General features: G+C 42.4%; 1 protein-coding gene across 4 annotated transcripts in view; it reads right to left on the reverse strand.

Annotated features, from left to right (window-relative positions):
* Positions 1 to 618: 618 nt before the first annotated feature.
* The window catches only part of prkcg (protein kinase C, gamma), a gene marked incomplete at its 5' end in the record, with an annotated part of 33,748 nt that continues 10,353 nt past the window's right edge, over positions 619 to 24,013 (reverse strand). For all 4 annotated transcript variants that reach the window (XM_079560739.1, XM_079560738.1, XM_079560737.1 and 1 more), the window contains 13 exons: positions 619 to 1,210; positions 4,045 to 4,185; positions 4,465 to 4,572; positions 6,232 to 6,312; positions 10,059 to 10,197; positions 11,262 to 11,324; positions 12,281 to 12,372; positions 13,022 to 13,195; positions 15,555 to 15,761; positions 17,791 to 17,992; positions 19,455 to 19,611; positions 19,702 to 19,830; positions 22,221 to 22,332. In XM_079560739.1, the coding sequence (XP_079416865.1) occupies positions 1,049 to 1,210; positions 4,045 to 4,185; positions 4,465 to 4,572; positions 6,232 to 6,312; positions 10,059 to 10,197; positions 11,262 to 11,324; positions 12,281 to 12,372; positions 13,022 to 13,195; positions 15,555 to 15,761; positions 17,791 to 17,992; positions 19,455 to 19,611; positions 19,702 to 19,830; positions 22,221 to 22,332 (1,767 nt within the window). In that variant the 3' untranslated portion in view covers positions 619 to 1,048. The remainder of the gene's footprint in view (positions 1,211 to 4,044; positions 4,186 to 4,464; positions 4,573 to 6,231; positions 6,313 to 10,058; positions 10,198 to 11,261; positions 11,325 to 12,280; positions 12,373 to 13,021; positions 13,196 to 15,554; positions 15,762 to 17,790; positions 17,993 to 19,454; positions 19,612 to 19,701; positions 19,831 to 22,220; positions 22,333 to 24,013) is intronic.

Consider the following 24,013-nt stretch of genomic DNA (forward strand, 5'->3'; position numbering starts at 1 on the left):
AGATGCGCAGGAGCATAAATCTAGCCCACATAAAAGAGCGTGGATTTGGGCACTAGAGAGAGAGGCATTAGTGCTGTGTGCCTAGTGGCCGTCTGTTTTTTTTTTTTTTTTGTGGTTTTCATCTGGTCATATGAGGGCAGCAGTGAGATGTCGTCCCGGGGCAGGTCAAAAGGAAATGCCCGAGCGCTTCAAAATAAGGGCCACTTCATAAAATCCACTACCGCTCTGCTGGGCTTGTGTCACCGCTAAATGTCACCGAGTTACAGGTCACCGGCGTGCACCAAGTGTCCAGTGCAGCCGGTGCCCAGAGTGGATCAACTGGGGGGAGGAACGATTTCAAGGAACAGCCTGGGAACAGATACTCCTCAAGACAAAACAAAACAAAAAAAACCTAGATTTCGGGCCCTTGCAAGCATAGACAGTCGTGCCCATACCACGAAACAGTTAGTAAGTTTCCTACATACTACGATGCAATGGTGATTTCCAGTCTGTGAGGTCGAAGTGGAAGGTGTGTTGCATTTCCATGTAAACATTTTGTCATGAGAGGTCTCGGTAACGCTCGTCCAGTCTCATACCCAAGAGATACTACAGTCACAAACCAGTTCTTACAAAAACACCTTTTTACAAACAATATTACTTTAAAAAGATTATCCATATATCATTTCATTGATATTTATGGGCACTGTATTATGCTTTGTTTGACCATTTTCACAGCGTTTACTTTATACTACAACTGATCAACTTTTTACATTGAAATATCTATTTATTGTCTGATTTCTAAGGGATTTCTTCTTCCTCAATCCCCACAATTATATGTATGTCCAATCTGTTTATTTGAAACAGGAGCCTGCGGAAACAACCTTCGAGTTTCTGGAAAAAAGGTCAACAAGACACAAAAATCCCAATCCTTTAGTGCAGTAGATTTCTGTATTAACCCTTGGGATGAGAACATGTCAGCGATCATTAGTGACGGTTCAATTTCCTAATAGAAAACTACAATAAGAAAGACTACAGGGCAGTGTGGACGAAGGCGACTCTGGGACCGCCCTCAAACAGCAGTGAGAGGAGACGGAGCGTAGTCTGGATTCTGGTACGAGAAGCCCTCAAAGTCCTCCTGATTGATGGCGGCGAGGACGTCTGGGTCGGACGGAGTGAGCACCGCTGGAGCCGCCGTGAAGAACTTATCAAAGTTTTCTCCTTTTCTTCCACCCTGCGGAGGAGACAAGGGGGAGACAGGGTGAGCGTACGCAGGGTTTATTGGCGAGACTGGACTGGACGGAGATAAGGCCGCGACTTTAAGGTTCCAATCTTAAACTTTTAGAGGACATGGATCTACGAAAACCTCCAGCTTGGAAGCCCAGATCAAAAAGAGGGCTTCTGTTATGAAAGTAATTCAATGCGTAATCTCATTATACTCTGACAAATACTAACACAAGTTGCCCCAAAATGTATTATCTGTAAGAGACTAGCAGATCTGTTGTAGTGAGGCTAAACCATCGACTGGACTGGGCTGATTGAGATTTCGGTTCTATTCACAGAAGCTTCTTCCTAGCTCTGGTGGTCAAAATGTGACACTGTACCCAAGCTAGAGTGGTCTAATATAATTTATATAAGATTCAGGCTTTTCCGAGGACAGGTTTTGGAAACGTTCATCAAGTTTCAAAGAGCTACAGTGGTATTTTTCATTCCCAGACCACAAAAGAAAACATATCTTCTATTGATAGTATGGTGACAAATGAAGCTTCTTTAATGTGTCAAAATAGCAACAAAAACAAGAACAAAGGATGAAAAGTGACAAAAAGTGATGAAAAATCCGCAGAAGAGCAACAAAGATGTGACAAAAATGTAACAAAGAGGGGCAAAAAAAGTGATGAAAGTGCAGCAAAAATGTTGACAAAAATTAGATGAAAAAGAACGTGAAAAATTTGACGACAACATGGCAACAATGCAAGGAAATAGATCCATTAAGATCCGTTTTATAGGTCTTAGCTTTCAAATGAGGCGCTACATTGGCCTAGGCTGCAAGCTGCAATCCAGAAGCTTTTAGATGCAGATTTAAGCTAAAATCACCAGACATTTCCCACCATGGACAAAGCAACTTGATGTCTTTTACATAAGGTCACAATTGTATTTCTTATGTACAATTTTGGCTTTTTCTCCTGAAATCTTTAAATATCCCTCCGAAGAACCGACAGACATTTTAAAAAGCGCAGTTTTAATGAGACCACCCCCGTAAATTTTTCCTTCCTTCCTTCCCTTGACTCCAAACTCTTTACCGCACCCCGCCGGGACGCTGCTCGGCTGGATGATCGGAATCTCATTTGGTTAATGGGCCTGGCCTCTAACCTCCCGCCTCACACAGCTCACCCACGGCCCACCTCGCCACCGGCCGCAGACTGCCACGGGGAGACTAATGATGCCGTACATTTGCATATAGGAGGAGCAGACAGCGCCCCGGGGTCAAAACTCCTGCCTATTTGAACTGGACTCTGGCATTACAGGAGCCAATCCTTGGGAAGATGGAGTGACCGTGAAAAGATGGAGATGGATAGAGGGAAGGGGAAGGCAGGTGAGGTGGCATGAATCAGATCATTTACATTATCAATACAAGCGTCGGTATAGATCTGCCCAACAGCGAGGTGTAGCGAGTCCATAATTGAAAACATAACTAGGAGACGTGTAATCATTAGGACATTCCACATGAAATGATTGGCCTTGGCTTGAGTTACAGCTTCATCCCTCTGGCAAGACTTTCATCTCTAAGTTTGCTCGTAATTGCACTGAAGCTACCAACCGTATACAGTACAAACAGAATTTTTTTTTAGCAATAGCTGAGAAAAGCTTCTAACTACTCAAAATATTTATAGTAGCAAGAAAATACAGGAGTAAATTTGAAATGGTGACTCATTTCAAATTCATCTTCATCAAAATTCATCAAAAAAAGGCATTATTTCCAGTATTTATGGTGTACTCTAAAAGGTGTTTGGATCGATCTATCTATCTATCTATCTATCTATCTATCTATCTATCTATCTATCTATCTATCTATCTATCTATCTATCTATCTATCTATCTATCTATCTATCTATCTATCTATCTATCTATCTATCTATCTATCTATCTATCTATCTATCTATCTATCTATTTTCGGAACATGTGCAATCATGAATCGAGCACGCCACAGTTTTATTAGAGGAGCCTCCACTTCTGATGTAAATTTACAGCTCCAGCTCCTTGGAGATGGAGAAGGACCAGGGAGGATCTTTCAGAAAGCTTGCAATCTCTAGTTTCACAAATGACCTAGGGGGTCAATTACCAAGTGTTTGCTCATGTGCAAAGCGAGTAGCTCGTGCAAAAGTGGATCAACAGAGTCATTTATGCATTTTTTACTCTCGCATCATTGTCTTTGGAGCCGTTATACTGTAATACAGGCAAAGTCAAATGGATGACTTAGTGCAACGCACCAACAAAATAGCATATTTTATTTTTCAGTTTGCCCCCACTATTTAGTATCTGTCTTAATAGTGTCTATGACTTTCCGTTCCAAAGTAACTGTATGTTCAAAGGTCGGTGATGTTGTAGATGGTCGGAGCATGCGGCTAAGAAATTAAAATGAAAAAAAAAGAAAGAAAAAACTTAATAAAGACGATTAAAAAAATAATAATTAAAGTGCAATTCGGCGCCCCCTCCAGCAGATGGCCTAGGTGGCCGCCTATGCCCCAACCCTGTGTGCAATCATTTTCTCCAACTGATATGGATTTTGACCTCTGCCCTGACGTTGCCTCATCCTGCTGTAATATATCATTATGAAAACCTAATACAATCTCACTATAAAAATCTCGCAGGTGAAAAACCAAAAGTGCTATTAAAAGCTACATTACCCAAACCATTGTCCCTGTACGTAGAATTTAAGATTCATGCTATGTTGAGGACCATTACAGAGGTTGTTTCTATCACTTGTACAGCAGAGGCAGAAGTGTTAGAAGCAGAAAAATGGCGCAGAGGCGTCAGCAATAGAAGCATAAAACAGCATGTGTGACTGACAGCTCTGGGCTTGAACGGCGGCGGGATCTCCAGCTGCTCCAGTCGGTCCCAGTCGAGCCAGCGGAAGAACAGGTGCTCCCTGATGTCCCTCTCCCCGTCGTCTCCTCCGCCCAGACGCTTCGCCGGGTGCTTGGTCAGGAGCTGCACACAAAGACAAGGAACACAAAACCAATTAGAACAGGTCTAATTAGTATTGACAACTTTAGGTGTATGCAAATGCGGACTTAATCAGATTTTGTGTCGAGCTGCAGCATAATAACATTTAAGGATTGAAAGGGGGTCTGAAAATGTCTTCCCCCTTAATGTTGTCTTTAGGCTGCTCATGCTGAGAGCATTTGACAAGCTTCTGGCACATGTTAAAAAGTTCCCCTTTTTAGCTTTGGGCTAAAATATGTGCGTGCAGAATGACGGATGTCTCACCCCTTTGCAGATCGCGACGGCTTCACGTGAGAGACTTTTAGGATACGAGACACTCTGCTCCATGATGGACTGGAACAGCTCCTCCTCGTCAATACCATCAAACGGAGGCTGTTCGTTTGAGACAGAGAGAGAGAGGGAGAATCACAGTTAAAAGCAGCAGAGGAAGCCCCTGGCTTTTAGATGTCATTACAAAAGACTTAAGTAATCTGCCTATAGTGTTGCTTAGAGCCTCACAATTTAGAAAATAAAGCTAATTGTAGTGTTTCTGACAAGTTGCAATTGCAATAAGTTTTGCGGTTCATGACACGTGCGGGATCTTAGTATTTATGATTGCATATCAGTATACATGGCAGAGAGATTTGTAATAATTGTTTTAAAATAGCGATTAAGCTCACAGTAAACCTTTAAATAACACCAGGAGCATTGACACATGTGAGAAGGCTGAAATAATAATTGCTAAACTAATACAAGAATCCTGTACATTTCACATGTTTGTAGACGTTTAAAGCAAAGGATTAGCAGCCTTAATGCCTGATAAATGACAATTTTGTTGTTTTCAAAGGACATTATATTGCCGAGATCAGCCAGTCCGATGCCACAGCTCCGTTATCAAACTGAATGGGGCCCCCCAGCATCAATATTCTACTCTATTCAAAAGTATTTGCCCTGTTTTACAGCGTAATATAAAATAAAATATACCAATGCCTGTGTGGGCAAAATACTGATTTAAAGTAGCACTTTTTTTTTATAAAAAACATTTGCATTTCCCTTTAAATATACACTACTGTTCCAAAGTTTGAGGTCACCCAGGCCAGTTCTAAAGCTTCACTAATCAGCACCACATTTTTTAGCAGCGCTGCATAATTGCACGTTTTCTAAGCGTCAATTAGACTTTGAATCGATTATCAAACACAATGTACCATTAGAACACTGGAGCGACTGTTGATAGAAATGCGCTTCTGCACGTCTATGTAGGTATTCCATTAAAAATCACCTGTTTCCAGCTAGAACACTCATTCACCACATCAACAATGTCCAGACTGTATTTCTGATTCCTTTAATGTTGTCCTCATTGAAAAAAGCAGCGCTTTTCTTTCAGAAATAAGGACATTTTAAGTGACACCACTAACTTTTGAGCGGTAGTGTATATTTTTTCAATGTACGTTTTGTGTACTGGCTTTGGGGGACCCCTTATAAAGCTTCTGAGGACCCCCAGTTGAGATGTGGAGTTCTAGAATAGCTACAGATACTATGTATAGCTTGTTTACAATGCACTTAAAGGTCCCGTGTCAGTGATCAAAGGGCCAAAAGTGGGTCTTTAGTTTGTCTAAAATCACTTTTTTTTGTTTTTGTTTGGATATTCAGCCTCAGGATCAGCGCTGTTCTCACTCACTGATGATGATGTACAGTTCTTTGATATTAACTATACTAACACAGGGTCAAATTCATTTTTAGTTGAACATGATATTTATATTTGGGTCACAGCGTGACGCCTTAAAATACTTTCTTTTTTGTCCTATCTTAGTATCTTGTTTAGTGTCTTGTAGCAAAGTTAGGAATGTGCCTGGACCACACAATAAAATGCGCTTCTCCTTCTAGTGTTCCTATGTTTTGTGAGCATACATTATTCTAACTTGGTTACTAAAATTTAAAAGTCCATTCCGCTTTATCTGAAATGGACTTCAGCGGCAGGGCAATTTTCTGTCTTTTTGATGTTATTACAAAGGCCCTGAGTAATCTGCCTGTTACTGAGAGAGTGAGAATTACCTGTCCCGCCAGCATCTCGTACAGCAGCACTCCGTACGACCACCAATCCACAGCCTTATTATAGGGCTGATATGCCACGATCTGAAGGGAACGAGGGGGAGAAAGACACGAGATAAAAGCAAAGAAAAATGTCAGAGCAGAGATAAGGAGGGGAGAGATGAGAGAGCACAGCTGCACCGAGCCTGCTACAATGATGCGCAGCTATCAGCGAGGGAGACAGAGACTGAGAGGCATACACACCGCTCGAGTACGGCACTGGGCAGCAGAGTGTGGAGAACAGGCAAAAGAATCATGAAATTTAGGGATTGAAACTTTTGCTGTAGATTACAGACTTGAAAATGCACAGCAAGCTCTCTTTCATTGAATGTTTTCATATGCAAATGAGAAAAAAAATGTCTGTATTTTCAGCAGCAAAACCAGGTGTAATATTTTGGACTTGTTTTGACATTCTACAACGACTTTTTCAAAGGGAATATTTTGCCCTGTTACTGGTTACAGGAATAGGCCACAGTTTTTCCATACTGAGCTATGTTCTTACCTTAGATGAGTTGATGCGTACCTGTCTGGACCAAAGATGTTGTTAGCGTTTAGCCTCTCCTCCTCTCCTCTATGGGGACAAACGGGGGTGAAGTTAGAAGCGACCAAGCTCTTCCACGTTTTCCCTCCTAAGGTGTTATTACGCCTCACAATATAGTGCCCCTTTTGAGTTTTGTGTGACTATACTTCGTGTAAGTATCGTGTCGAGGAAGAGAGGCTAAATGCTAACAACATCTTTGGTCTAAGGTAGGAACATATCTCAGTAAGGAAAAACGGTGGCCTATTCCTTTAAAGCAATAGGCCACCGTTTTTAAATACTGAGATGTGTTCTTACCTTAGCTTAGACGAGTTGATATGTAGCTGTCCGGTCTTTACGCGTGCCCTCAGTCACGTAAACAGAGCACAGATGGCGCTAGCATTTAGCCTCTCCTCTTCTCGCCTCTCATCTATGGATCCAAACGGAGGTGAAGTTAGAAGCGACCCAGCTCTTCCCGTTTTCCCTATTTAAATCTGGTTACATGAGTCTTTAAATGATCCAAGTATAGTATAGAAGAGGAGAGGCTGTATTCTAATGCCATCTGTGCTCTGTTTACGTGACTGAGGGCACGCGTAAACACCAGACAGGTACGCATCAACTCATCTAAGCTAAGGTAAGAACATATTTCAGTATTCATAAACGGTGGCCTATTCCTTTAAAAGCTAAAGAAATCGGTCAAGAAATCAAAAAATCCTCAAAAGTATTGACTGAAAAAGTTGGTGACTGTACGGTACATGCTACTAAAGTGGAGATGTTGTTGCAAGAGTGTAATAAAAAGCAAATTTTGAGAACACAGGCTTTAAATCGTTGTAATGTAATGCACTATTCGCTTTAGACCCCCTCACAGACTTTCACGGTTGATCTCCCAAAGGAAATCACCATAATAGGTTGATGTTGTGTAGGAGGGTGAGAGCTTTAAACGGTATCAGGCGAGTCGTGTTTCTGTGAATGGGCGCAGGAGTCGGTGGAAAGTGGCAAACTTTGAGTGATTTCAGGACAAAATACAAAACCAGAAGTTCACAAAACATCATAATCGTATATCTTTACTTGGGTGTTGCCTCAGCTCAGACAGTGATGAGGTATAGTAGTATTTATGCTTTTCCGTTGGCTTTCCCACAAGAAAATATCAATAAACACTGCACCACGAACAGCATGAGAATAGCTTATAGGTGCGTCCATAATAAACAGTCTGAATGCACGATCGAAGGTAGAAATCTTCAGCACATGTCTTTGGATTTGTTATTTATCGGGCATGTGTTTTGTGTGTTTGCAGGGAAAGGGGAGCTCCAGGGGAAACATATTGTATCTCTTCCAAAATGGCAGATGCAGAAGAATCAATGGGTGTTTACATAACTCACTCAATACCCAGGGGCTCCACAGAAAGGTTCACAAAATCAAAGATGAGCACAGCAGACACATCTGCTCATTCTGTCTGATACAAATGGGAAAGTGAACATTAACTGTGAATCTACTTTACTTATAGGCTGCAGCAGTTTCACAACACATTCTGCTGCTGTTTTTGTAGTCTCCATATCAGATGACTGTGTTGTTTTGGAAGCTTTCAATGTAAGCACAGCCAGACTCGAATGTTCTTTACAATGACATTGATTTTGCTTTCCCATAAAATACTTCAATAACTTAATTATGTTGTATGTAAATTTAAAAAAAAACATTGCACTGTATTTTACTGCACAGTATGATCATGCATTTTATAGCATTTTATTACCATGGCAACACAAACCTTGTTTTTTCTGATAAATTACCGTCTTTAAACTGACATCAGGTCAGGATATGATCAAACCTGTTTTTTGTACTGTTATCATTGTATTGTGCGTTCCAGGCAACTGGTAACTGGTAAATTTCTCACCTCCCACTTTACTTGGAATAATGCCTTGGAACGCCGCTCGAACTGGTAATTACAACTTGTAAACTCTGATGCCTCCAGACTGCTACGAGTTTGGATGCGAGATGAAGACAGTGGTGGAGCGCAGCTAACGACAAAACTTTAACAAAACCACAGTGACCTAGCAAAACTGATAGTGACTTTTTAGTTGCATTGTCGCCGCGTTTGTCGAGTTTTGCATTTTTTGTTGTTGTCTTGTTTATGTCATTTTTTGTTGCTTTCGCCATCACTGTTTTTACCGGCTTTTTTGTCGTGTTTTCATTCATTCATTTTGTCAGTTGTGTTTTTGTCTCTTTTTTATTGTGTTATTGTTGCTTTTCTGGCACCTTTTTGTTGCTTTTTTGTCGCTCTTTTGTGGATTTTTAGAGGCTCTTTTTTTGCTTATATAATTGTGATTTTGTCACTCTTTTAAAGAAGCTTATTGATTTGGATAAAGACAAGCCAGACTGGAGAAAATGTGCTTGGTTCAGGCGGGAGTTAAAAGGTCAACTAACTGTTATGACCTGGTGTTGCTGCCGTTGGTCAGGTCTAGATTCAGCAACACTATGAGCCCAAAGAATGAGCTCGGAGCATCCTGAATGACCAGGTTTTTCCATCAATGTATTTCTATTTCCCTGATGGCACGGGCCTTTTCCAAGATGACAATGCCATGATTCACTGGGCTCACATTGTGAAAGAGTGGATCAGGGAGCATCATTGTCACACATGGATTGGCCACAGATTCTAGATCTTAACCCCACTGAGAACCTGTGGGATGTGCTGGAGAAGGCTTTGTGCAGTGGTCACACTCTCCCATCATCAATACAAGATCTTGGTAAAAAGTGAATGCAACACTGGATCTGCTTTTGCCTTTGCAGAAGCTTATATAGACAATGTGTGCTGTAATCAAAGCGAAATGGAATATTCGAGCATGTGACCTTTTTTTCGGGGCAACTTTTTTTGTTTTACATTCTGTCCTGTATAACGTGTGAGTGTGGGTGTGTGGGCTTCACTAACAAAATCACTTCCTTCTCGTTGCTGAGAGGCAGCTATGGGCCCTAAACACTCCACTACTGGGCACCCCTAGGGCTCGATACTTATTATAAACAGTCTGCTAATAGAATCACATGGAGTTAATTATTGCAAAATGCTGACAAGGTTACACAGGGCGATGGAGCGAGGCGCCGTGTAGAAACTCCAATTGGGGTCAAGCCAGAGAGCAGTGGGCAAACAAGAAGCATGAAGCGCAGGATTAAAGAAAGGGAATTAGTGAAGACAATTGTGGGTTCTTTTAAGGATTTATATATATGTACGAATATTTTCAGTATCTGATGCCTTTGCACATGAGGTCAGAGAGGGTGACAAAAGTACCTCAGGAGCGATGTAGTCCGGCGTCCCGCAGAAAGTCCGCGTGGTGTCGCCCTCGAACATGCCCTCCCTGCACATGCCGAAGTCGGCGATCTTAATGTGGCCCTCGCTGTCCAGAAGTACATTATCCAGCTTCAGATCCCTTCAGACAAGAGCAGACAGATCAGGCATGAGTCACTGTGATAGATAAGGTCTTTATGTCGAGCATTAGCCACAGGAGGAATGATAAATTAGTGTCATCTGCGGCTGGGAGAGAGGGAGAGCGCCAGAAAAGAACTGAAACGCAGCCAATGCGGTGAGCTCAGACTGTGGTTCACATGTGCCACTGGCGGTACTTGAGTTTTATCAGGTGGTACACAGGGTCCCATTTTACATTAGTTTTAATAAGAGTTCATTTTCTTTATGCTTTAGTTATGTGTGTTTTTTCGGGTTTGGACATGGTTTACGCCCATTATAGCAATAACCCTTTTCAACTCAGATCTTTTTACGACCCTTTTAACCTCTTAACCCCCACCTGAACTGAGCATATTTTGGCTTTACCCAAAACTGAAAGCTTCTTGAAAAAAGTGTCTAAATAGCTAGATAGATGAAAATGCGACAAAAGAGCCGCAAAAAGTGAAGAAAAAAAGTAAGTAACAAAAATATGTGATGAAAACCGTCAAACGCATCAAAAGAGCAATGGGAAAAAAAATCTTAAAAGTGACAACAACATGAGGAAGAAGATCAGTTTAGATTTTATTTTGTGGGCCTTAGCTTTCAAATGAGGCGTTACTCTAGCCTATAGGCTGTAAACTCCAGAAGCTTTGGTTAAGGCGGGGGGTTAAGAGGTTAAGACCTGGTTTAGTTCTGATTATTATCTTGATCTTTAGGAACCACTGTGGCTCGTGTGAACAAACTGTGAGACTTATTGTTGGTGGGCGGAGATGGCATGTATTGGCTGCAGATTAAATAATGTGAAACGCTGCTGTGGTGCTCGGTTCCCAAATTGTGTTGCAGTCGTGAATGTCCTGTTTGTGTAATATCTGATGTCAAAGTAGCGTTTCACCTGTAGAGTAAAATTTCCCCATGCCCTCCGTCCGAAATCTAGTTCTAGAACAAGATCCCGTCCTATTGTGTTGGCTTTCAATGCAATAACAATGGTTTCTCACTCAATACAATGTTTCCCTAGAGAGAGGCTAGCGTTTCTTAAGAAAAGCACCCCCTCACCTGTAGATTATGCCTTTGCTGTGGAGGAAGAAAAGGCCCACGGCAATCTCTGCTGCGTAGAATCTAAAGAGAAAGAGAGAGAGAGGGGGAAAGAGGGAACGCAACTTTCTCTTTGAATTTGAGCTGAATCGAAAGAGGACGAGAAAAGCAGAGAGTAAGAGGCTACAACGGGTGATGAAAGACAACAGCAACCAGCAGACGGTGGGACTAACGAAGACGGAGACGGGGAAATGAGCAACAGGATAACAATTAGCATTACATGATTGATCAAAGATTATTGATTCAGCGAACAGCCGGGAGGAGGGATGAGAGGAGATTGAGAGACGGCTTGGGCTAAAGAGTACGGTGACTCATACTGCAGACGGAGGTCCACGTATGAGATAAGAAGACTTTGTGACTGTTTATTTAGTTAGTGCGCAGCCCGTGGCGGGGTTTATTGACTCTGAAACGTCTTAACCGATGTCAATAAATCATTTTCTTGTCGCAAATTTAAAGTCAATTACCTGCAGCTGGTGTTTTTGGCAAACTAATCTGCAGTTTTTGTTCTCCTTTTGATGGGGGTTTTGCTTGAGATAAGAAAAATACATAACCAGTCTGAAATGAACTGTGGTCCAAACATGATGTAGATTGACATATAATAACTGTCACTGTGCCACTATACTGTACGTAAGGGTTTGTAATCTAGAAATTCCCTTTCACTTAGCTACATTTTGGAACATAAACAGTTCATTCTTTAATATTTCTTCTTAGAATTTCCACTTTGCTGGTGTAAAACTACGATTTGTACTTCATACACCTGCCACATGCACTTTAATCCATCTATACTAGTCAAAACTACTCGGAACAAGGCTCAGAATTCAGAAATTCTTTTAATGCAGACAGTCACTTTCACAGTGCTCGAGGTGAAATGAACAAGGGACTAGTGTAAGAGGAACAAAGGGCTGAAGAGGGCATGAAATTGGCCACGGCCGATGAAGATGGTGATTAAAGGTAGAAGGAGAAAGGCTGTTATTACGTACGCCGCATGGGGCTCTTTGAACTTCCCCACCATCTGAATATGAAACATCAGGTCTCCTCCGTTCACGTACTCCATCACGTAGTACAGACGGTCCTGCCGGAGAACAGGCGGGCGGATCAAAGTTTGGCCAGTGTGTTTTAAAATTGATACTAGTACTATATACAATGGGGTACATGATGAAAACTTGTAACTGCCTTTTATCTGCTCAGGAGCCATGGTGCACATAACATTTGTGCAAAATGTCAGTCATTCAGGAGTGTTCCAGTGTCGTAAAGCGTTTAGTAAAGCAGTCATTTGGACTGGGAAGCTTGCTCCTTCTTCAGAGCAGTTGTCAGGTCCAACTCTTCCCCACACGAGGGGTTAAAATCAGGTTTTAATCGAGGGAAAACTGCTGAGGGAGAGTCTTGTTTCAGAGAAAAAACTTGAAATCCAAACACTCGTTGCAGGGAGGGGAGGGGTGTGTAAGGGTGTATGTGTGTGGGAATGGGGATGGTGTCAGGGGATTAAAAGCGCCCCCGCACAAGCTCCTAGACCCACAGCAAGTGTATTGAACCTTGAATTTTCAATCGCTTCTATATAGGCGATTTTACTGTGTCCACTGTGCTGTTAGGTCTATTTGTCTTTTTGTGGGCAGTGGACCTTGTACTCCATTGTAAGCTTCCCTCTATCTTGATTAAAAAACAATTACTTTTGTGACTTTTGCGGTGATAATGGGTGACACTTAAAATTAATTGGTTTCTACCTCGTTCTGAAAGGCGCAGTAGAGCGCTGTGAGGAAGTGCGGCCGTGAGGACAGTCCCAGGACCCTGCGCTCCACCATGGCGCTCTCTGTGTCCTCGTCCTGGAGCAGGACGTCCTTCTTCAACACCTTCACGGCAAACAGCCGCTCACTGCCCCTTTCCTCCGCCAACAGGACCTGCAGCCAAGTGAAGAGAGGAAAGGTTACAGTCAGGGCAGACTGTAATATCTCCATGGATACATTTTAGAGAAATAGCTTGTGAATTCTTGGTGAATTACTTTTTTCTTTCTCAGTGAGAGACAAGGAAGAGGAGCAGACAGTTGTGAGACTTGTGGATCTATGTGATGTTGTTTGAGGCGGAGGTAAATGCATAAACACTGAGCACTGCCTAAAGACAAAATTAAAATGTAGGCATGGAAATACGCTCCTTGGTTGTTTTTTTAACTTGGAAAATAAGCCGCCATTACTTGCTCTCGTGATTAAAAGCCTACATTATTACATGACAGATTACAAAGACATACTCAGTGTAATTGAGGTGCAAGATTGGTGGAAAAGGATTGGCACAATAAGCAAAAGCTTCAGCATGTATTTGTTCAGACTGTCGTAAAATATGTTGTTTACTGTTCAAAATGAACTAAAAAACACAGAATCTAAAGGGCATACTCTGTTGGTGCGCATTTGCTCTCCTACCAAAGGGTTGGTTCAAAGTCTTCACAAATAGAAACCACTTGAGAAACGAGTCTTTGCGACTGGAAAGGCATAGAAATGTGTCAAGTCACCACGCCGGTAAGACCCTGACAAAGAGGAGAGCCATGAAATCATAAAATATTCAACTATGAACCGCAGTTGAGCCTCAAAATGTTGAAATAGGGTTCTTTTCTTCACGCAGAGACGGTCGGTTGTATCTTTAAACAGCTCCTCCTTCGCTCTGTTGTAGAACTGGCTGCACATCCCTTTAATAGTTAACGAGGCCATCACTTTCTGCCTTGACGTCCAGATGGCTGTTTTTGTGAAGTTCAAACACAACTGAGGGATTCTCGACCATTTATCTGCCCGTGCTGCAAGGCCTGTGTAATATGGTCACTGGTTCTGGGAGATAGGGGAGTCTCATTTTGGTTTAGAGCAGTTTTATTTTGTGGAATTAACTCAGGGTATTGATAGGCTGCCACTCATTGAACTCCTTTGATACTGGCTTCTATAAATGGGATTAATTTCTGGAGTGTCACGAGCCGGAGTTACACACACACAGTCCTAGTAAATTGCCTTAACATCTTTCCCCATCTCGTCGTCCCATTTCATTTTGGCCACTTTCTTCTCGAACAGTAATCCCTGTTCGGTATGGTTTTCTCACTGCGCCTCAGTCAGCTGCCGCAGGGTCTGTCTATCATTTCTCAACCGGGGTTTCTGTGATCTTACGTAAGGGGAGACTGCTTTCCCTGTCCTCTGTAGACTATCCACTGTCAGTTACGAAACGGCACAGAGGGACAGGAGCGGAGGACGGCGGACTCGAAACTCTCTTCATTATGGTTAATCTGCCGAGGGATTAGACACTGAAATGAAATGAAGTACACCTGAAAGTAGCGTGTGGGTAGCAGCTGGGGGCCCCGCGACTGCCGAGAGAGAAGAAAGAAATGCAAAGGAGTCTGAGAGAATCGCTTGGCACTAAAAGACGCGCAATCGGCAGGTCAGTGGGAGGGGAAGGATTTATCAAAGCAAATAAAATGTCTGGGAGAACCCGGCAGCTCGTGCATAAAATGCCATTTGAAGGTCAGGCGTATCAATAGAGAAAGTTATTTAAAGTGGCTAATAATCGTTGTTGTCGCAGCGTGAAGTGCCTCTTGAAACGCAGAGGAGGACTGTGAAAAGATCACATTACGTTTTCCATTCTGTGCGATTGGAAGTAATTGATCTGATTTAAGGAGGAAAAGTGGTGCTGAAAGTGGAAGGACTACATTTAAAATGACTGTCGCTGCAAATGGCATTCTTCAAACAGGAAACAAAGTGTCAAATTACTTTCACAGAGAAACTTGTGGTATGTTATTTAGTAGAGGCAGGAGGATTTCTCCATGGTTATTACAACATGAAAGCCACACTTTTTAGCTAGTGGGAGACTAGCAAACCAAAAGCTTCATACTTTGAGGGCAGAACTGCTCAGAGTGGAATGGTTTATGGGCATTGAAAAGGCAGAGGACAAACAGTATGTAGTCTTCCTATTACACAATACAATCCAGGAATAACAGATCTGAGCTCTCTCTGAAGTAAAAGAAATGATCAAAGTAAACATGATTACTCAAATGTGTGGATCAAGCAGCAATGTTACTCCGGGTATGTTTTTGATCAGGGGAACAATGTTATAAAATTGTTAAAAGGTCGAAAAAGTAGCTTCTCTCACTGATAGTGTTTGTAGTTTTACTTCCCCTGCACACTTGGCACCACCAAAACCTACCGTAAGAAGTCATACACGCATAAACAGTCAAGTTGTAATTGTGTTTTTGATTATCAAGTCACATGAGAGAAAACAGACTATTTAACCCACCTTGCCGAAGCTTCCTTTCCCCAGCACCATGATGAAGTTGAAGTCGTGAATGGTGACTTTGTGCTTTCCTGGGCTGGGACAGTGGATGGGCAGACTGGGGTGCAGGGCGATGGGGTTGGGGGACAGTGGCACTGAGGAGCTCTCTGACAGTGGCATAACTCCAGCTGGAGGCAGGGAGCACTGGGACGAGCCGTCCGGCTGGGGCTCCTGAAACATCCCGGGAAAAAAACACCACATTAGTTACAGTGAAATAAACTCTAATTTATTTATTTTTTGGGCAGTTCTATTGTTAAATAGGCAAGGAAGGTGAAGCGTTTGCCCTGTGCATTTGACTCATTCTTCAATGCCGTTGGGACAAACTGTCAGGAGGACCCTGCCATGTCCAGATCTTGAACCATAAGTTTGTTCAGGACAATCAAACTGGGAGGTTAGCATGTTCTGCATGTTTTAAGTTCATCAAGTAAATCGGATCTAAAGAAATCATCATAAAGAAAATCCAGCCATGAATGAGGAGAATGGTCACATTAATATAGTGCCTTTCTATCTGCTTTAGGCACTCAAAGCGCTGCACATGAAGGAACCAGTCACCCATTCACTCTCTCATCCATACACCAGTGTACGCAGACACTGGAGGCAAGGTGGGTGAAGCGTCTTGCCCAAGGACATGACAGTTCGAACGCCGATCCTCCGATCACATAAGCCCCCTAAGGAATGGGGGCTTATTTGTATATTTCCACATGACACGAGTCACCCAAAGTGCTTCACACGGTGTAGGTTTTGTTCTTCATTCCCTCCACACCCGGTGGTGCTAAGTTACGTATATAGCCACAGTTTCCCCTGGGGTCGTCTGACTGAAGTGCGACTGCACACATCTGCTTCAGCGGTCCCCTTCCCATCACCATTCATTCACGCACACACATCCTTCATCCTGCACCCGGAGGAAACCCACACAGACATGGGGAGAACAAACTCCACACTGAAAGGCTCTGTCTGGGGATCAAACCCTGGACCTTCTAGCTGTGAACCCTAGACCTACTTTCCACCACCGTCACTTGTTTATCGGCCTAAATGCTTCTATTGAACTGCTTTCACAATAGGAAACATGCTTGTGAAGTGTAGAGATATTTTAAAAAGTCCATGTCAAGTCATGTTAAACATCTAAGTCAGTTTGATTTAGATAAACCAAAAGTAGTCAAGAGCCCTCAAATGAATATTAGTATTCTGAATTCATTTAAACTGAGTAGCGTTTGCAGTGCGGTCCGAGCTGCAGCTCCAGAGGAAGAGCTGCAGCTATTATTCATTTTCTCATTATTTAGCTAACAGCAGAAGCATAAATCTTTGGTAGTTTTTTTTTTTAAGTGAATCGTAAGCTGAGGGACAGTCGAAAATGGTGACCCATTGCAAGTGTTGACAGATGGTGTTTATTATATGCAGATAATTATATCCCTAAAAGGTAGCGGCATGGCCTGAGGATAAATGGTGATTAGCAAAGGAAAATAGCAGCCTGTTCCTGTCTGTGCAGGTGTGCTAATATCCCCAGTGCAGCGCTTACCATATTGAGGGCTCAGAGTTAAAAGGACTTTGCAGGAGAGGCGAAAACACTTCTCACACTTTGCACTGAATTATCTTACTAAATTTGTTCCAAACGCTCGATTTCACAATGAAAAAAACACACTGCTATTATTTCCCCAATATTATGTGTGTGTTTTTTTGGGGGGCTTGAATTCTGTGGCAGCGCTTTGTACATACAAATGTTATGTTAAAGGGACTATATGGGTTTAAAAATGTTAAAATTATGTATTTTCCTCCCCCTACATGTTCCAACAATGTCCTAATGTATAGAATGAGCCCAGACCTGTTCACCACAACTGCCTCTAAAATCCTGCACTGTCACTCAAATCAGTATTACTTCGGGTCCTAATTGCCATCATGCACAAGCTTAATATAGAAGATGCAGTTGCATGTATGACCTGAGGTGGCAGTAGTGAGTGTAAAATGGCGAACTTGCATCTAGCCCCTTTAAGAGATAGGACGGTTTATTCAATAATTCTAAATATTTCTGTAACATGTTGGCAGTGTGCCAAATGTGTGTTAAAGTGAAGCCAGTCCATCCATCCATCCATCCATCCATCCATCCATCCATCCATCCATCCATCCACTACTACTCACAAGTACAGATATATTTAAAAAAATATATATATATATTCTTAGCTCTACTTTATGACACAGTTCGTACCTCCAAGTCTGGGTCAGGCACAGGGATATTGTAGTATTCCCCTTCGTCCTGGGCCAACAGTTTGAACCAGCCGCAGATGGGACGTCTGAAAATCTCGCTCACTCCGAACGACAGCGCCCCCATGAAGTCGTTGCGAGAAGTGCGGTCCCAGTCCCACACCTCCACTGACAGGCGGCGGTCCCACTGGTGTCCGCGCACTGAGCTGGAGCAAAGTGGAAACAAAAACTCAGCATCCCGAGAGAGGCCGGAGAGGACTGCGCTGGAGGAAATTGTTTTAGAAAATACACACGCGCTGACAGCTTGTCAAGATCAGTGGATTAGGCGTCGTTTACAAAGAGAAATGTGAAGAGAAATCCACTACAGAACAAACTCAATTATTGGACGGCATTTAAGCACAATCAGAAGAGTAAATAAAAGACCTGATGCCTTCGAGTTTTTTGGGATTGCTCTATAAAAGTAATCCAATTATTCATTACTGAAAAGGCCTTTTTTGGAAAAGTTATCTAGTTACTTCTTTAATACATTATTTCAAAAGTAATCATATAACTAAGAAAAAGTTATTTTGTTTTTTAAAAAGGACCAAGCCAGGCTGTTTAGGTCCTCCCACTTTGTCGGTTCTGTGGGAAACAGGATGTTCTCAATTATATTCTCCGCTTTAGACAAGCTAAACTGAAAATTCTGTCTGTATTTTCAGCCAGACTTTGTAGTTTTCGGTTGTTTTTTTCTAAATTTCTGACATTTTATCAGTACGTTTTCAGTCAAAATATTACACAAGTAATCAAAAGATAATTGATAAAGCAATTATAATCTAATTTCCAGTTTTGCCATTGTATTCCCGTTGCATTGCTCCGTTACTTTAAAAGTAATCTAATTACAGTAGTGGATTACTTTAGTAATCTTGTAAATGACTGGCTATACCCTAATAAAAACAATACTGAGGAAAAGTTTTCAAAATAATCCCGGGTGAGCAGGAATTATCTTGTCACAAAACATTGGACCTTCCAAGTACCACCAGGCCTAGATCGAAGTTAAAATCTAGACTAAACCTGGTCTTAAATGGTCTAAAGTTGTTCTAAGTTTGACTAAATTATGTCTAAACTGTATGTAAACAAAGTTAAATACATTGAGTTGATATTTGTGCATATTTGACCTTGTAGTGGCTGTATGAGTGGTCAACATAGCGCCTTTACTTTCCATCACAGCAGTTTTTAGGACGCTCCAGGATCAATTGTTGGGGAGGTTTTCACCACTGACGGACACTCTCACCAAGAAACCTAAAAAATTATTGATTCTGGAGCATTGTAGGTATTACCGTGATCAAAAGTAAAGGTGCCATGCTGACCACTCATACACCTGCTGGGTCACTACAAGGTCATACCTGCACAAATATAAACTTTTTTCCACATAAAAAGTTGCATAATGTACCTTTAAGTATAATTGAAATAATCTGTAATTGAAATGAATAAAGTCTGCATCAGGACGTCTGTAAAAACATAAAAAAAAATAATAAAAAGCTTTACAAGTTCAAAGTTAAAAATCTTACATCCCTTGATAATTTTGTTTGTATTGAAATCTAAAGCAAAGTATAAAAGTCCAGACCAACGAAACATTTATTCCCTTTTGCGGCGCAGACAACTTGAAAGCTCAAGTTCATTGAAACTCACAAGGTGAAACTCTCATTCCAGACCGGATTGAGAGTGGAGCGGATGGTCTTGGTCTTCTGTTTGCTGTGGCTCTTCGGGTCGGGAATCAATTTGAGTTTAACATAGGGGTCTGACAGGCCATTAGGGTCCATGGGCATCAGGTTGCGCGCCTCCCTCACTGGGAAGAGAGAGCGGGTTATTAAAAACGACAGCCAGAGCAAACCCTTCATTACCCGCCTAATCCCGCCTTTGTTTTTCCGGGTCTCACCTGTGACATAGACGTCCTCGCTCTCCCCGCGGATGGTCAGGTGGATGCGGCCCCTCTTCTCCGTGTGGTCCTGTCCGCACAGACTGGGAACACTGGTCTCGCAGCGCCGGTGCACGTTCATATCACAACCTCCAAACACAACGCAATCGCTATATCACTGGGAATTATTCATCAAGGGCTGCTGGCTTCTTCAGACAGAAAAAATAAAGTGTTGCTGCAGCGAATGGTGTCAAGATGCTTCATTATAGTTGTGTATGTGCGAGTGTTGGGATTTGGTGCTTTTTTTTTATTTATTTTTTTACACAGGGTTGTTAGAGGGGAGACTTCAAAAAGTTGCTGTTGAACCAGGTGGGAGATTTTATGACAGGTCTGCACAGGTCATGAAATATTAGCGTGTCAAAAAAAAGGCAAAAAGAAAGGACAATTTTACTATTTTACGCATATCCCTTCGCTGCTCACCATTCCTCTGCTTCCACTTGCAATTACAAACCATGCCATGACTTCGTGTTTACACCGGGGGTTTGAGAGCAACACCATTTTAAATCCCCGTATGTGCTCTACGCGTATAGGATTGGCAATTAACTTGACTTTGATGAAAATTTCCGTTTCATTCCTCCAAAGCCTGAACTCCTTTCCAAACCACCTGCAGTACAGTCACAGCGGTTAGGATTTGGCTCTAGACTTGTCCATTAATTAAAAAAGCCCATAATAACAATTTGATTAATTGCACAGACCCTAGGAAGAAAAGGTAGGTAGTTTGTTTTGTGTGTGGATCTCTACCAAGCTCAAGCCAAGAGCCTGTCATTTTAATCGATCGTCTGTTTGGCCAATTTATTTCATCCAGTCTTCCATTATGGTGTCACGTACACTGGGTCTTTAAAGTAACAAATGCACTATGACGGGATATTGTTAATTTACATTGTTATTTGTGCTTAAACTCTATAAACATCAGAAGTTTTACTAATGGGTTGAACATGACTTTAATACTCAGCTCTATTTAATGATCGTGGGTAAAAAGGTTGTATTTGTTGCTCATTGGCTTTGGATAGTATTCTTTAAATGTAATTTATCCACAGGAATGTCGCTGCATGCTTAGAATCCAATATGATGAAAAAAAATCAATAAATGAGTACTAACACCCCATTACTATTAATTTGACTGAAAAGCCCGTAAAACAGGGGTAGGCAAGTTCTTTTTTTTTGTGGCAGGCCAATTTTCGGACTTATCAAGAGTCCAGGTGCCGAATCTCCCAATCATGGCCCAAAGCAAAGCCCCACTTTCTCGAAATCCCAGTGTTGTTCATGTCATCTGTCCTAATATTGGGGTTGGGGGGCGTCCTCCAAGAAATACTGAAATCATTGACAGTATTTTTAGGGCACTTTAACAGGTATTTCATTCCTGATTTGTGTAATAATAATATTTCTCAGTTATTGTAATACCCCTCCTGGAACCGCCACCTTAACGTGGTGGAGGGGTCTGAGCACCCGAATGATCCTGGGGGCTATGTTGTCGGGGGCTTCGTGCCCCTGGTAGGGTATCCCATGGCCAACAGGTCCTAGGTGACGGGTCAGACAAAGAGCGGTTCAGAAGCTCCTTATGAGAGACCAACAGGCCCGGTTAGAACCATGAGGCCGTCCTTCTGTGGACCCACCACCTGCAGGAGGAGCCATAGGGGCTGGTGCAATGTGACATGGGCAGCTCCAACAGCTGCCCCCACGACCCGGAAACGGAAAAGTGGAAGAAATGGATGGATGGAGTAATTGTAATAATAGCGCACCCTTGCAATAAAGCATCATTGATGTCTAATTTTTCCTCCACCATTTGTTACATCACATATGTTACCCTCCTCCAACCGCCACCTTAACGTAGTTGAAGGGTTTGAACACCCGAATGATCCTGGGGGCTGTGTTGTCTGGGGCTTCATGCCTCTGGTGGGTCTCCCATGACAAACATGCACTAGTTGACGGGTCAGACAAAGAGCGGTTCAGGAGCCCCGTATGGGACACCAACAGGACCGGTTAGAATCGTGAGGCGGTCCTTCTGTGGACCCACCACCCGCAGGTCGAGCCATAGGGGTGCAATGTGATTTAGGCAGCTCCAATGGCTGCCCCCACGACCCGGCAACGGACAAGTGGGATTAGACGGATGGATGTTACTGTATGACAATGTATTTGAAATGTCATTCAGGAAAAGCAGCAAGTAGTCAGAGACATTGTCATGCGCTATTCGCCTCTGTCCGGCGCTCAAAACACTTTAGACTGAGAATGCACTCACCCTTTCATGCGTCAGTATACACAATAAACTGTGTGGGTGAAGTGTCTTACCCGAGGACACAACAACAGTATGAATTGGTGGGAGCCTAAACAAAATGCCGAGCTTTGGATCAGAGCTACAGCCCTGTGAGTGTTAAGACTAACTGGACTAAACAGCTCCTTGAAGTGTTCCTATAATACAGCATAATGCAGCAGGTACAACCGTTCAACAATAGAACAGAATAAAGGAGCACAGGAGGTACTTACTGGTACATCTCATGCCCTGGTGTATGAGGCCGTAGAGCAGAGAGCCGCAGTGGTCACAGAATGTGGGGCTGGAGTAAGTCTGGATTTTAAACGTGTGTCGGCTTTTCAGGTCCTGGAAGAAAATGAAATGCACCGTCAGAAAAGCACCGATACAGCGAGGATACAAACATGACACACCACATACGCCGCAGGGGAGGAATGAGAAAAATGGAATAACAACACTGTCAGATGTCGTGCAAAGAATTTTTATCTACCACTTCATGACATCAGCAGGTGAAGGGTGAGCGTTTTTTGGAGGATGTGATGGGCTCATTATGGAAAGTAAACTATGCATAAATGATGAGTGAACAACATTACAACATGATTTAAAACCTCAAAATATCTGTTCAGCCCTTGATTTGAATCCCGGCATATTTTACATAATCTAGCGTCTGACTGTAGCCAATTTGTGGTATTTTTAGTTTATCGTGGATATTGCATTAGCTGATTGCAATAACGATAATTTTACAATATGCCCAGCCCTAAAGCGGAGCATGTTGTGAGTGGTATTTATGGAAAATCCAATTACATTCTCCAGTGGTGAGTGTGACCACACTATGCAGCGACTGAATGGAGAAGAGTGATGAATCATGTTTATCACTGTTCAGCTCTGCAGACCCCATCAGCACACTCTCCCATTCTGCAGATACACACTGCTGTTCATTCCCCTCAAATTCACTAGTGGCCAGTCACATGACGCATATATGCTAACCTTGACTGCTTTTTTCTGCTGGACTTCTCTCTAAAGGGAGCAGAAGCTGGCAGGTTTCAGATGACAGCAACACTCTATAGTCAAGTAGGGTTTCATTGGGAGGTGCTTAGGTAAATGTCTTCCATGATCAGAAACAACAGGCTTCACAATCTTTAGCAATTCTGTTAAAGCAGAACTAAGTAACTTGTTTACCTTAATGAATCCTTTCCGTAGTCCCTCTGGGAGTGTTAATGGGATGATTGGGGGGTCTTTCATCTTAGTTCTGCTTTAACTGCTTTATTTTATCCTGCTAACTGCTATATCAGGGTTAGGGTTAGAGTTATTTTCTCCAATTATGTATAATCAAATCTCATAGCGTGTCTGTGGAGGTTCTCAGTCTTACAGGATTTGTCCATATTCAATGAAGGTTCTTAAAGTTGAGGCTCAGCCCTCAAACTAGATATAGACCACTGGGAGGAGTTCACCTTGGCAAAGTCCCTCCCCTCTAATGGTTACTCTCAGCTGTGGGTAAACGTCTTTGTAGTTCTTAGTCTTTGTAGTTCTAAGTCCTAACGACCCAGATCACACGTCTGAATGGATGGAGGCCAAGCTAAACTCCTCCCAGTGGTCTATATATAGTCAGCGGCCTTTCCTTAAACTTTAGTGTCGCTGACAAAGCCTTTTTGGATGAGAGGCGAAACGTTCCACACGACAACTACAGAGTACAGAAGACGACTCAAGAACCTTCATTGCAGACAAATCTCAAAGCGTATTGACAGGAGAGCTTACGGCCTATATGCCAGCGTGATACCTCATTTGAAAGCCAAGACCTTCTAGTCTCTAAAAATATAATATAATTGTCATCCCTAAACATAACCCTAACCCCCTGACCAGGAGGGACGGCAAGTAGCAGGTTGGCGATCCTTTCTACTGATGGAAATGATCAAGCTCAACATTCATTAATGTTATCTTTTAATATTTAAGCTTTAATCTCATCTACAAAAGATATATCCTAAAAAGAAAGTCTGAAAAAATTATATTTGATATTGATCTGCATAATGTG

The sequence above is a fragment of the Gobius niger genome (genome assembly GCF_951799975.1).
Source record: "Gobius niger genome assembly, chromosome: 8".
Lineage (NCBI taxonomy): Eukaryota > Metazoa > Chordata > Actinopteri > Gobiiformes > Gobiidae > Gobius > Gobius niger.